Source organism: Pseudopipra pipra, unplaced genomic scaffold (assembly GCF_036250125.1).
Source record: "Pseudopipra pipra isolate bDixPip1 unplaced genomic scaffold, bDixPip1.hap1 HAP1_SCAFFOLD_84, whole genome shotgun sequence".
Lineage (NCBI taxonomy): Eukaryota > Metazoa > Chordata > Aves > Passeriformes > Pipridae > Pseudopipra > Pseudopipra pipra.
This window is the reverse complement of record NW_026991225.1, coordinates 126,528-140,628: the sequence shown is the minus strand read 5'-3', so window position 1 is coordinate 140,628 and position 14,101 is coordinate 126,528. Positions and strand designations below refer to the sequence as shown.

Below are 14,101 nucleotides of genomic sequence, written 5' to 3'. Positions count from 1 at the left end.
CAGGCAGCGCTTCCAGGGTGCCAGCCATTCTCAGACTGGCTTAGGGGCTGCGGGGGCTGTGCTGTGGGGCGGTGCTCCCGGGCTGCTTCGGACTTCAGCTGCTCCAGGCAGCAGCTCCAAGAGCCTCCCAAGGAGGCTCCAAGGGGCTGCATTGGGGCAGGGCATCCTTTCACCCTCCTGCCATTCCACCTCTCCATTCCCCACACGGACACACTTGACTTGCTCAGTCCCCTCTGGCACCGCCGGCCGGGATCCCCCCACTCACAGGCCCAGCCCCGTGTGGCCACTCTGCCCCAGCCCGCAGCAGGACTTCCCCCTCTCCTCCACGCATCCCTCCCACCCCAGGCAGCGCCCTTCTCCTTCGCCCCACCCAACGCACGCCGGCCCCAGCAACTAAAAGCCTTGGGTCTTCAGGAGGCTTTCTTGCCCCCAAATCAAGGACTACAGCCTGACCAAAAGAACCACCAGCGCTGCTTGTGGATCAAACCACTAGTTTTATTTCAAGAAAGGCATCTAGATATTCTGTTGTCCTTTAGCAGCGGCCCAGCCCCGCAAGACACCTCTTCCAAGAACTCCTCCTTCTAAAAGGGAGGGCAGCAACACACGAACTTCGGGAGATCCTGAAAAACTAACTTCTACTTCCAAGAAAGGAAGACCCACTCGCTGGCTGTTCCCCAGCTCTGCTTACAGACGTCCCTGGGCTGCCTTCAGCCTCCAGGACAGCTCTATTGCACACACCCGCACCAAGGGACACAGCTCAGCTGCCTAAGGAACAAGTCCTAGCCCAACCCCCAAATATTATTCGCTTTCAAAACACAACCTTCCTGAGCCTTTTCTTTCCAAACCAATCTTTATTTTAAACTTCCACAAGTCTATCTTAAATACTAGGCTCTCCTAGGTCAGCGCCCATGCTAAAGCACCCTTTGTCATTTTGGTCATGAAACGGGACTAGAAAGCATGAGGCGGCCTTTAGCTTGTCCTTTGAAATTCCAGTGGAGAGCACTGCTAACACCTAGCCCTACTTTATCCTACGCAACTTAACTCGACTAATTCTTCCCTACCCCTACTTTAACCTAAAAAACTTAAGGGGACTTCTTCCTATTTCGGGGAACGGAAACAAGGACAGGTGGCCTGGGAGGATGGGGACAAGGGGAGGGAAGCTGGGGACAAGGGTGGGAAAGCCAAGGCCCGGCTCGACTGGAGTCTGGCCGGAGCTCTTCAGGAGAACAGGAAGGGCCTCTACAGCTATCTTGCTAAAGACGGACTAGGGATAAGGTGGGCCCTCTCCAGAAGGAACTGGCAGACGTGGCTGTCCGGCACAAAGAGAAGGCTGAGGCTCTCGATGCCTTCTGTGCTTCAGCCTTGGACAGCAAGCGCTCCAGCCACGCCGCCCGAGTGGAGAAAGGCAAAGGCAGGGACTGGCAGAAGAAGAGCCCAAGTCCCCTGCAGCAGAGGATCAGGTTGGAGAGCGTGTAAGGAACCTGAATGTGCACAAGGCACCCGCTGAGGTTCATCCCCAGGTCCTGAGGGAGCTGGCAGACAAAGGGGCTAGTCCACTGCCCATGGTTTTGGAGCAATGGTGGCAGTCAGGTGAAGTCCTGGAGGACTGGGCAAAGGGCAATCCGAGCCAAGAGACCAGCAGGACTGGCCCCACCACTGAGCCCTGGGCGACACCACTGGTGACCGGCCATCAGGTGGATGTCAGTCTGGTCACCACCACAGCTTGGGAGCCGCCATCCCATCCCGCCAGGCAGGGCCAGCGGAACGCCCTGCCCAGAGCCCAGAGTGCCTCCCTGAAGAGAGAGGGCCGCTGTGCTGAGAGAGCTGTAGGTGAGGGCTTGACTTGCCAGCGCTCCAAAGACTGTCCGTCCCACGCCAGCAAGTCGTCCTCCCAGCAAGTGGCCCCCCTGAGGGTCTGCAGTTGCCCCAAGTTCTTCTTTGGGCTTTGTCTCGTTGGAAAAAGGCCTCTTCCTTCAAGTGCAGCTGCAGGTGGTAAGGCCACGTGCCAGCCTGCCCCCAGCAGCTCAGTCCGTGGAGGTGGAGGTGGAGGTGGCTGAGGAAGAGTCCCAGGGCTCTGCCCACTCCTCAGACGGGAGGGAGCCAGAGCTACTTGCTCCGCCAGTACTCCAGCTTCGGGCTGTGTTTTCTTGCCCTTGGCAGCGCTCTAAGAGGCTGGAGATGTCCCAGAGACTCTCATCCTCAGAGCAGGCCCCCTCCTGGCTCTGTGGCAGGGGCAGGACCGTCTCTGCTGCTGCCCCTGCCCGCTGCCCCCTGCCAGCTTCCAGCTGGCCCGGCGAGAGGCTGGGGGGGCGGCAGGGGCCGCGCAGGGCAGCTGCCTGGCTCTCTGCCCCTGCTGCTGGGGCTGTTGCCAGCATGGCTGCATCCATGCCTTGAGCCGGGTGCTGCTGTTCCCCCGGCCGCCGGCCCCGTCGCCGGATCACAGCTGCGATCCTGCTCAGGGTGGCACGTGCCGTGCGCTGCAGCGTGTCCAGCACGGCGGGGCAGCAGCCTGTGGGGCGCTGCGGGGCAGCAGCCGTTGGCCGGCTGTGCCTGGGAGCCGCCGGGGCAGGAGATGTGCCGCGCGGGTCCCCGACTGCCTCTTGGGCCGCCTCTGCGCAGATGACGCAGGGACATTTGGGCCCTTCCGGGCCAGCAGGCTGAGGCTCCAGCAGCACCGGAATGAGGGAGGGCTTGACCCAGATGGTGTATATTTGGACGCCTTGCCCTTTGTTCTCTGACAGCTCCTCGCCGTGGCTGTCTTCTTCCGGGGACAGCGGTGGGTCTGCGTTTTCTTGCCCTCGGGACTCCCTGGAGACGTGCGGGAGCCCTGCCCACTGCCCACTGGGAGCTGACAGCTGGCTTGGCGAGGGGCTGGGGGGGCAGGCGTCCGGGCTCGGGGCCTGTGGCCTGGTGGAAGGGCTGCCGAGGCACGGGCGAACTGGGGCACGGGCTGTCGCTGTGGGCACTTGAAGGCCCCAGGGCTCTGACCATGCCTCCCGTGGCATGGGCACGGGGAGCCTCTTTTCTCTCCTCCTCCACCTTTGGTCTCCGCTGCGTTCTTCTTGGGGCAGCTCTAGGAGGCTGCAGATGTCTGAGAGCTCCTCGCAGCACGCCCCATCCTCGCTCGCTGCCACTGGCAGGACGGCCTCGGCTGCTGTCCCTGCCCACTGCCCACTGAGAGCTTCCAGGTCACTTGGCAAGGGGCTGAGGGCGCAGCGGTCTGGAAAGCCGTCCGGGGTGGGGGTCTTTGCCCTGGTGGAAGGGCTTGTGAGACTGAGCCCTGGGCCGTGGACTGGGGTTGTGCCTGCTTGAGAGCTCCCGGGCTCTGCCCATGCCTGGCACGGGAGGGACCCTGAGCTACATTCTTGCCCACTGCTCCAGCTTTCCTCTGGGCTTTCATCCCCCGTTGACAGCTCGAAGAGGCTGGAGATGTCCCAGAGGCTCTCGTCCTCGGAGCAGGCCTGGTCCTCCCTCTCTGCCACTGGCAGCACTGCCCCCGCTGCTGCCCCGGCCCACTGCCCACGGAGGGCTTCCAGATGGCTTGGGAAGGGGCTGGGGGGACAGCAGGGGCTTTGCAGGGCAGAGTCCTGCCTCTCTGACCCTGCTGCTGCGGATGTTCCTGCTCTGGCTGCCTCCCTACCTTGTTCCACCTCCCTCTGTGGCTCCGGCTTCTGGCCACGTCGCCGCATCCCAACCGCCAGCCTGCTGCGGGCGGCGCGTGCCACGCGCTGCAGGGTGCCCAGCACAGCGCGGCCGCGGCCTCTGGGGCTGCGTGGGGCAGCTGCCTGGCTCTCTGCCCCTGCTGCTCTCACCTGCTCAGCTGCGGCAGCAGCAGAAGAGGCGCTCTTCTCCTCTTCCTGCGCTGCTGCCTGCGTCTGCCAGTTGTCCACCTGCGGCGAGGAGGAGGAGGAGAAGGCGCTGTGAGAGGCAGGCGGTTGCCATGGCACGGCAGGCCCCTCCGTGCCCACAAGCCCAGCCCTGGCCCCAAGGCAGCTCTCTGCTCCCCCATCCTTCACCTTGTGCTTCCTCTGCCAGCTCGACAGCCACTTGCGTGGCTGCAAGTCGGTGAACTTCTTCGTCGTCCACATCTTCCGCGTCGGCTACTTCCTCTGCCGCTGAGGTCCCCGAGAGAGATGCTGCCTCGTGAGACAGATGCTCTCCTGGGAGAAAGAGGGTACTGCAGGGCTCTGCCCTCCTAAATAGCCTCCCGGGCAGGGCGGGGCCCCGCGCTGTCACAATGGCCCGCGGGCCCAAGGAGGCCCCGCATCACAAAGGGCCCGGCAACGCGCCGCCGCTGTCACAATGGGCCGTTTCCCGGCGCCCCGAGGACGGCAGCGCAGGGGGCGCACAACTGGCTGCGGCTGGCTGCAACTACTTGCAACCGCCTGTGCCCGGCACAAGGCTCCCCCGCTTTCCCCTCACAGACGCTCCAGCCGGCCCCAGCCAACAGCTCCCGCACGGCCCCGCTGCCCGCGGCCTCCCCGCACTTCAGCCCTGTCTGCATCCCGCAGCTGGCGCTGCCACCGCCCTGGGCAGCCAGCCGTGGCCGCGGGATGTCCCAGGCTCGGAGAGACAAGTCACTTGTGGCTCGAATTGCCTTGCGAAGGTTTCGGGATTGCCAACCAGCACGCCCTTCTGTGCACAACTGGCAATAAAGCAAACCCCTCGACCGCGTGTGTGTGGATCGGCCTCTTGCACTCAGCGGGAAAGAACCCGCTTTGGGACAACGGGGGGTCCTGGGGACTTGCGGGGGCAGGACACGTGCTGTGCAGCTCAGCGTCTCTGCCCACACTGCTGGGGGAACTGGGCCCCTCCTGGCAACCAGTGCGGGGCTTCAGCAACACGGCCGGCTACAAGGGCCCAACCCAGACAGCGTGCCCTTGGCTGGCTTTCCTGCTTTCCTGAGACAGCTTTTTCTCCTTCTTTCTTCCCCGTGGGACACCGCTTGCTCTCAGATTTCTTGCCCTTGGCACAGCTCTAGGAGGCTGCAGATGTCCCAGAGCCACTGCCATCAGGCCCCATCCTGGGGGCTCGGGGCCACTGGCAGCACTGCCTCCACTGCTGCCCCTGCCCGCTGCCCACTGCGAGCTTCCAATGGCCTTGGCGACGGCCTGGAGGTCCAGCAGGAAAAGTTGGGCGGAGTCAGAGCCTTTGCCCACAGGGGAGGCCTTCTGATGGGAGAGCTGGGCCATTGACTGTGGGGCTGCACCGTTGAAGGTGCCAGGGCTCTGCCCATGCCTGGCGCTGGAAGGAAACTCAGCTCCCCTCCTGCCCAGTGCTCCAGCTTGGCTGTGGGTTTTCTTCCCCTTTGGGACAGCTCTAGCAGCATGCAGATGGAAACAAAGTAACCAGAGGGTAGAACATCCTAGCTAGCACTCCTAGATCCGGGGGAGATCCACCTAACACCAATCCCCAGAGGTCAGAGCCACCAGCACCAAAGGGCCGCCTGGTGCTGCTTTTCTTTGCTCTGGCCTCCTGTGGCCACTGCCGCCCCTCAGGCAGCGCTTCCAGGGTGCCAGCCATTCTCAGACTGGCTTAGGGGCTGCGGGGGCTGTGCTGTGGGGCGGTGCTCCCGGGCTGCTTCGGACTTCAGCTGCTCCAGGCAGCAGCTCCAAGAGCCTCCCAAGGAGGCTCCAAGGGGCTGCATTGGGGCAGGGCATCCTTTCACCCTCCTGCCATTCCACCTCTCCATTCCCCACACGGACACACTTGACTTGCTCAGTCCCCTCTGGCACCGCCGGCCGGGATCCCCCCACTCACAGGCCCAGCCCCGTGTGGCCACTCTGCCCCAGCCCGCAGCAGGACTTCCCCCTCTCCTCCACACATCCCTCCCACCCCAGGCAGCGCCCTTCTCCTTCGCCCCACCCAACGCACGCCGGCCCCAGCAACTAAAAGCCTTGGGTCTTCAGGAGGCTTTCTTGCCCCCAAATCAAGGACTACAGCCTGACCAAAAGAACCACCAGCGCTGCTTGTGGATCAAACCACTAGTTTTATTTCAAGAAAGGCATCTAGATATTCTGTTGTCCTTTAGCAGCGGCCCAGCCCCGCAAGACACCTCTTCCAAGAACTCCTCCTTCTAAAAGGGAGGGCAGCAACACACGAACTTCGGGAGATCCTGAAAAACTAACTTCTACTTCCAAGAAAGGAAGACCCACTCGCTGGCTGTTCCCCAGCTCTGCTTACAGACGTCCCTGGGCTGCCTTCAGCCTCCAGGACAGCTCTATTGCACACACCCGCACCAAGGGACACAGCTCAGCTGCCTAAGGAACAAGTCCTAGCCCAACCCCCAAATATTATTCGCTTTCAAAACACAACCTTCCTGAGCCTTTTCTTTCCAAACCAATCTTTATTTTAAACTTCCACAAGTCTATCTTAAATACTAGGCTCTCCTAGGTCAGCGCCCATGCTAAAGCACCCTTTGTCATTTTGGTCATGAAACGGGACTAGAAAGCATGAGGCGGCCTTTAGCTTGTCCTTTGAAATTCCAGTGGAGAGCACTGCTAACACCTAGCCCTACTTTATCCTACGCAACTTAACTCGACTAATTCTTCCCTACCCCTACTTTAACCTAAAAAACTTAAGGGGACTTCTTCCTATTTCGGGGAACGGAAACAAGGACAGGTGGCCTGGGAGGATGGGGACAAGGGGAGGGAAGCTGGGGACAAGGGTGGGAAAGCCAAGGCCCGGCTCGACTGGAGTCTGGCCGGAGCTCTTCAGGAGAACAGGAAGGGCCTCTACAGCTATCTTGCTAAAGACGGACTAGGGATAAGGTGGGCCCTCTCCAGAAGGAACTGGCAGACGTGGCTGTCCGGCACAAAGAGAAGGCTGAGGCTCTCGATGCCTTCTGTGCTTCAGCCTTGGACAGCAAGCGCTCCAGCCACGCCGCCCGAGTGGAGAAAGGCAAAGGCAGGGACTGGCAGAAGAAGAGCCCAAGTCCCCTGCAGCAGAGGATCAGGTTGGAGAGCGTGTAAGGAACCTGAATGTGCACAAGGCACCCGCTGAGGTTCATCCCCAGGTCCTGAGGGAGCTGGCAGACAAAGGGGCTAGTCCACTGCCCATGGTTTTGGAGCAATGGTGGCAGTCAGGTGAAGTCCTGGAGGACTGGGCAAAGGGCAATCCGAGCCAAGAGACCAGCAGGACTGGCCCCACCACTGAGCCCTGGGCGACACCACTGGTGACCGGCCATCAGGTGGATGTCAGTCTGGTCACCACCACAGCTTGGGAGCCGCCATCCCATCCCGCCAGGCAGGGCCAGCGGAACGCCCTGCCCAGAGCCCAGAGTGCCTCCCTGAAGAGAGAGGGCCGCTGTGCTGAGAGAGCTGTAGGTGAGGGCTTGACTTGCCAGCGCTCCAAAGACTGTCCGTCCCACGCCAGCAAGTCGTCCTCCCAGCAAGTGGCCCCCCTGAGGGTCTGCAGTTGCCCCAAGTTCTTCTTTGGGCTTTGTCTCGTTGGAAAAAGGCCTCTTCCTTCAAGTGCAGCTGCAGGTGGTAAGGCCACGTGCCAGCCTGCCCCCAGCAGCTCAGTCCGTGGAGGTGGAGGTGGAGGTGGCTGAGGAAGAGTCCCAGGGCTCTGCCCACTCCTCAGACGGGAGGGAGCCAGAGCTACTTGCTCCGCCAGTACTCCAGCTTCGGGCTGTGTTTTCTTGCCCTTGGCAGCGCTCTAAGAGGCTGGAGATGTCCCAGAGACTCTCATCCTCAGAGCAGGCCCCCTCCTGGCTCTGTGGCAGGGGCAGGACCGTCTCTGCTGCTGCCCCTGCCCGCTGCCCCCTGCCAGCTTCCAGCTGGCCCGGCGAGAGGCTGGGGGGGCGGCAGGGGCCGCGCAGGGCAGCTGCCTGGCTCTCTGCCCCTGCTGCTGGGGCTGTTGCCAGCATGGCTGCATCCATGCCTTGAGCCGGGTGCTGCTGTTCCCCCGGCCGCCGGCCCCGTCGCCGGATCACAGCTGCGATCCTGCTCAGGGTGGCACGTGCCGTGCGCTGCAGCGTGTCCAGCACGGCGGGGCAGCAGCCTGTGGGGCGCTGCGGGGCAGCAGCCGTTGGCCGGCTGTGCCTGGGACCCGCCGGGGCAGGAGATGTGCCGCGCGGGTCCCCGACTGCCTCTTGGGCCGCCTCTGCGCAGATGACGCAGGGACATTTGGGCCCTTCCGGGCCAGCAGGCTGAGGCTCCAGCAGCACCGGAATGAGGGAGGGCTTGACCCAGATGGTGTATATTTGGACGCCTTGCCCTTTGTTCTCTGACAGCTCCTCGCCGTGGCTGTCTTCTTCCGGGGACAGCGGTGGGTCTGCGTTTTCTTGCCCTCGGGACTCCCTGGAGACGTGCGGGAGCCCTGCCCACTGCCCACTGGGAGCTGACAGCTGGCTTGGCGAGGGGCTGGGGGGGCAGGCGTCCGGGCTCGGGGCCTGTGGCCTGGTGGAAGGGCTGCCGAGGCACGGGCGAACTGGGGCACGGGCTGTCGCTGTGGGCACTTGAAGGCCCCAGGGCTCTGACCATGCCTCCCGTGGCATGGGCACGGGGAGCCTCTTTTCTCTCCTCCTCCACCTTTGGTCTCCGCTGCGTTCTTCTTGGGGCAGCTCTAGGAGGCTGCAGATGTCTGAGAGCTCCTCGCAGCACGCCCCATCCTCGCTCGCTGCCACTGGCAGGACGGCCTCGGCTGCTGTCCCTGCCCACTGCCCACTGAGAGCTTCCAGGTCACTTGGCAAGGGGCTGAGGGCGCAGCGGTCTGGAAAGCCGTCCGGGGTGGGGGTCTTTGCCCTGGTGGAAGGGCTTGTGAGACTGAGCCCTGGGCCGTGGACTGGGGTTGTGCCTGCTTGAGAGCTCCCGGGCTCTGCCCATGCCTGGCACGGGAGGGACCCTGAGCTACATTCTTGCCCACTGCTCCAGCTTTCCTCTGGGCTTTCATCCCCCGTTGACAGCTCGAAGAGGCTGGAGATGTCCCAGAGGCTCTCGTCCTCGGAGCAGGCCTGGTCCTCCCTCTCTGCCACTGGCAGCACTGCCCCCGCTGCTGCCCCGGCCCACTGCCCACGGAGGGCTTCCAGATGGCTTGGGAAGGGGCTGGGGGGACAGCAGGGGCTTTGCAGGGCAGAGTCCTGCCTCTCTGACCCTGCTGCTGCGGATGTTCCTGCTCTGGCTGCCTCCCTACCTTGTTCCACCTCCCTCTGTGGCTCCGGCTTCTGGCCACGTCGCCGCATCCCAACCGCCAGCCTGCTGCGGGCGGCGCGTGCCACGCGCTGCAGGGTGCCCAGCACAGCGCGGCCGCGGCCTCTGGGGCTGCGTGGGGCAGCTGCCTGGCTCTCTGCCCCTGCTGCTCTCACCTGCTCAGCTGCGGCAGCAGCAGAAGAGGCGCTCTTCTCCTCTTCCTGCGCTGCTGCCTGCGTCTGCCAGTTGTCCACCTGCGGCGAGGAGGAGGAGGAGAAGGCGCTGTGAGAGGCAGGCGGTTGCCATGGCACGGCAGGCCCCTCCGTGCCCACAAGCCCAGCCCTGGCCCCAAGGCAGCTCTCTGCTCCCCCATCCTTCACCTTGTGCTTCCTCTGCCAGCTCGACAGCCACTTGCGTGGCTGCAAGTCGGTGAACTTCTTCGTCGTCCACATCTTCCGCGTCGGCTACTTCCTCTGCCGCTGAGGTCCCCGAGAGAGATGCTGCCTCGTGAGACAGATGCTCTCCTGGGAGAAAGAGGGTACTGCAGGGCTCTGCCCTCCTAAATAGCCTCCCGGGCAGGGCGGGGCCCCGCGCTGTCACAATGGCCCGCGGGCCCAAGGAGGCCCCGCATCACAAAGGGCCCGGCAACGCGCCGCCGCTGTCACAATGGGCCGTTTCCCGGCGCCCCGAGGACGGCAGCGCAGGGGGCGCACAACTGGCTGCGGCTGGCTGCAACTACTTGCAACCGCCTGTGCCCGGCACAAGGCTCCCCCGCTTTCCCCTCACAGACGCTCCAGCCGGCCCCAGCCAACAGCTCCCGCACGGCCCCGCTGCCCGCGGCCTCCCCGCACTTCAGCCCTGTCTGCATCCCGCAGCTGGCGCTGCCACCGCCCTGGGCAGCCAGCCGTGGCCGCGGGATGTCCCAGGCTCGGAGAGACAAGTCACTTGTGGCTCGAATTGCCTTGCGAAGGTTTCGGGATTGCCAACCAGCACGCCCTTCTGTGCACAACTGGCAATAAAGCAAACCCCTCGACCGCGTGTGTGTGGATCGGCCTCTTGCACTCAGCGGGAAAGAACCCGCTTTGGGACAACGGGGGGTCCTGGGGACTTGCGGGGGCAGGACACGTGCTGTGCAGCTCAGCGTCTCTGCCCACACTGCTGGGGGAACTGGGCCCCTCCTGGCAACCAGTGCGGGGCTTCAGCAACACGGCCGGCTACAAGGGCCCAACCCAGACAGCGTGCCCTTGGCTGGCTTTCCTGCTTTCCTGAGACAGCTTTTTCTCCTTCTTTCTTCCCCGTGGGACACCGCTTGCTCTCAGATTTCTTGCCCTTGGCACAGCTCTAGGAGGCTGCAGATGTCCCAGAGCCACTGCCATCAGGCCCCATCCTGGGGGCTCGGGGCCACTGGCAGCACTGCCTCCACTGCTGCCCCTGCCCGCTGCCCACTGCGAGCTTCCAATGGCCTTGGCGACGGCCTGGAGGTCCAGCAGGAAAAGTTGGGCGGAGTCAGAGCCTTTGCCCACAGGGGAGGCCTTCTGATGGGAGAGCTGGGCCATTGACTGTGGGGCTGCACCGTTGAAGGTGCCAGGGCTCTGCCCATGCCTGGCGCTGGAAGGAAACTCAGCTCCCCTCCTGCCCAGTGCTCCAGCTTGGCTGTGGGTTTTCTTCCCCTTTGGGACAGCTCTAGCAGCATGCAGATGGAAACAAAGTAACCAGAGGGTAGAACATCCTAGCTAGCACTCCTAGATCCGGGGGAGATCCACCTAACACCAATCCCCAGAGGTCAGAGCCACCAGCACCAAAGGGCCGCCTGGTGCTGCTTTTCTTTGCTCTGGCCTCCTGTGGCCACTGCCGCCCCTCAGGCAGCGCTTCCAGGGTGCCAGCCATTCTCAGACTGGCTTAGGGGCTGCGGGGGCTGTGCTGTGGGGCGGTGCTCCCGGGCTGCTTCGGACTTCAGCTGCTCCAGGCAGCAGCTCCAAGAGCCTCCCAAGGAGGCTCCAAGGGGCTGCATTGGGGCAGGGCATCCTTTCACCCTCCTGCCATTCCACCTCTCCATTCCCCACACGGACACACTTGACTTGCTCAGTCCCCTCTGGCACCGCCGGCCGGGATCCCCCCACTCACAGGCCCAGCCCCGTGTGGCCACTCTGCCCCAGCCCGCAGCAGGACTTCCCCCTCTCCTCCACGCATCCCTCCCACCCCAGGCAGCGCCCTTCTCCTTCGCCCCACCCAACGCACGCCGGCCCCAGCAACTAAAAGCCTTGGGTCTTCAGGAGGCTTTCTTGCCCCCAAATCAAGGACTACAGCCTGACCAAAAGAACCACCAGCGCTGCTTGTGGATCAAACCACTAGTTTTATTTCAAGAAAGGCATCTAGATATTCTGTTGTCCTTTAGCAGCGGCCCAGCCCCGCAAGACACCTCTTCCAAGAACTCCTCCTTCTAAAAGGGAGGGCAGCAACACACGAACTTCGGGAGATCCTGAAAAACTAACTTCTACTTCCAAGAAAGGAAGACCCACTCGCTGGCTGTTCCCCAGCTCTGCTTACAGACGTCCCTGGGCTGCCTTCAGCCTCCAGGACAGCTCTATTGCACACACCCGCACCAAGGGACACAGCTCAGCTGCCTAAGGAACAAGTCCTAGCCCAACCCCCAAATATTATTCGCTTTCAAAACACAACCTTCCTGAGCCTTTTCTTTCCAAACCAATCTTTATTTTAAACTTCCACAAGTCTATCTTAAATACTAGGCTCTCCTAGGTCAGCGCCCATGCTAAAGCACCCTTTGTCATTTTGGTCATGAAACGTTCCAGTGGAGAGCACTGCTAACACCTAGCCCTACTTTATCCTACGCAACTTAACTCGACTAATTCTTTCCCTACCCCTACTTTAACCTAAAAAACTTAAGGGGACTTCTTCCTATTTCGGGGAACGGAAACAAGGACAGGTGGCCTGGGAGGATGGGGACAAGGGGAGGGAAGCTGGGGACAAGGGTGGGAAAACCAAGGCCCGGCTCGACTGGAGTCTGGCCGGAGCTCTTCAGGAGAACAGAAGGGGCCTCTACAGCTATCTTGCTAAAGACGGGACTAGGGATAAGGTGGGCCCTCTCCAGAAGGAACTGGCAGACGTGGCTGTCCGGCACAAAGAGAAGGCTGAGGCTCTCGATGCCTTCTGTGCTTCAGCCTTGGACAGCAAGCGCTCCAGCCACGCCGCCCGAGTGGAGAAAGGCAAAGGCAGGGACTGGCAGAAGAAGAGCCCAAGTCCCCTGCAGCAGAGGATCAGGTTGGAGAGCGTGTAAGGAACCTGAATGTGCACAAGGCACCCGCTGAGGTTCATCCCCAGGTCCTGAGGGAGCTGGCAGACAAAGGGGCTAGTCCACTGCCCATGGTTTTGGAGCAATGGTGGCAGTCAGGTGAAGTCCTGGAGGACTGGGCAAAGGGCAATCCGAGCCAAGAGACCAGCAGGACTGGCCCCACCACTGAGCCCTGGGGCGACACCACTGGTGACCGGCCATCCAGGTGGATGTCAGTCTGGTCACCACCACAGCTTGGGAGCCGCCATCCCATCCCGCCAGGCAGGGCCAGCGGAACGCCCTGCCCAGAGCCCAGAGTGCCTCCCTGAAGAGAGAGGGCCGCTGTGCTGAGAGAGCTGTAGGTGAGGGCTTGACTTGCCAGCGCTCCAAAGACTGTCCCGTCCCACGCCAGCAAGTCGTCCTCCCAGCAAGTGGCCCCCCCTGAGGTCTGCAGTTGCCCCAAGTTCTTCTTTTGGGCTTTGTCTCGTTGGAAAAAGGCCTCTTCCTTCAAGTGCAGCTGCAGGTGGTAAGGCCACGTTGCCAGCCTGCCCCCAGCAGCTCAGTCCGTGGAGGTGGAGGTGGAGGTGGCTGAGGAAGAGTCCCAGGGCTCTCGCCCACTCCTCAGACGGGAGGGAGCCAGAGCTACTTGCTCCGCCAGTACTCCCAGCTTCGGGCTGTGTTTTCTTGCCCTTGGCAGCGCTCTAAGAGGCTGGAGATGTCCCAGAGACTCTCATCCTCAGAGCAGGCCCCCTCCTGGCTCTGTGGCAGGGCAGGACCGTCTCTGCTGCTGCCCCTGCCCGCTGCCCCCTGCCAGCTTCCAGCTGGCCCGGCGAGAGGCTGGGGGGGCGGCAGGGGCCGCGCAGGGCAGCTGCCTGGCTCTCTGCCCCTGCTGCTGGGGCTGTTGCCAGCATGGCTGCATCCATGCCTTGAGCCGGGTGCTGCTGTTCCCACGGCCGCCGGCCCCGTCGCCGGATCACAGCTGCGATCCTGCTCAGGGTGGCACGTGCCGTGCGCTGCAGCGTGTCCAGCACGGCGGGGCAGCAGCCTGTGGGGCGCTGCGGGGCAGCAGCCGTTGGCCGGCTGTGCCTGGGACCCGCCGGGGCAGGAGATGTGCCGCGCGGGTCCCCGACTGCCTCTTGGGCCGCCCTCTGCGCAGATGACGCAGGGACATTTGGGGCCCTTCCGGCCAGCAGGCTGAGGCTCCAGCAGCACCGGAATGAGGGAAGGGCTTGGACCCAGATGGTGTAAATTTGGACGCCTTGCCCTTTGTTCTCTGACAGCTCCTCGCCGTGGCTGTCTTCTTCCGGGGACAGCGGTGGGTCTGCGTTTTCTTGCCCCTCGGGACTCCCCTGGAGACGTGCGGGAGCCCTGCCCACTGCCCCACTGGGAGCTGACAGCTGGCTTGGCGAGGGGCTGGGGGGGCAGGCGTCCGGGCTCGGGGCCTGTGGCCTGGTGGAAGGGCTGCCGAGGCACGGGCGAACTGGGGCACGGGCTGTCGCTGTGGGCACTTGAAGGGCCCCAGGGCTCTGACCATGCCTCCCGTGGCATGGGCACGGGGAGCCTCTTTTCTCTCCTCCTCCACTTTGGTCTCCGCTGCGTTCTTCTTGGGGCAGCTCTAGGAGGCTGCAGATGTCTGAGAGCTCCTCGCAGCACGCCCCATCCTCGCTCGCTGCCACTGGCA

The 14,101-nt window shown here is 63.1% G+C and overlaps 2 protein-coding genes across 2 annotated transcripts; both read right to left on the bottom strand.

The window, feature by feature from the left end:
* Positions 1-1,253: 1,253 nt before the first annotated feature.
* Positions 1,254-4,337, bottom strand: LOC135408914 (uncharacterized). The gene is made up of 3 exons (XM_064643847.1): positions 4,017-4,337; positions 2,370-3,890; positions 1,254-1,481 (listed from the first exon to the last, which is right to left on the bottom strand). Exons 1-3 carry the CDS (start codon positions 4,086-4,088, stop codon positions 1,254-1,256), a joined length of 1,821 nt encoding a protein of 606 aa, XP_064499917.1. The 5' UTR covers positions 4,089-4,337.
* LOC135408913 (uncharacterized) lies at positions 4,298-9,832 on the bottom strand. Its single transcript, XM_064643845.1, has 3 exons — positions 9,512-9,832; positions 7,832-9,385; positions 4,298-4,597 (listed from the first exon to the last, which is right to left on the bottom strand). Exons 1-3 carry the CDS (start codon positions 9,581-9,583, stop codon positions 4,298-4,300), a joined length of 1,926 nt encoding a protein of 641 aa, XP_064499915.1. The 5' UTR covers positions 9,584-9,832.
* Between the last annotated feature and the right edge of the window lie 4,269 nt (positions 9,833-14,101).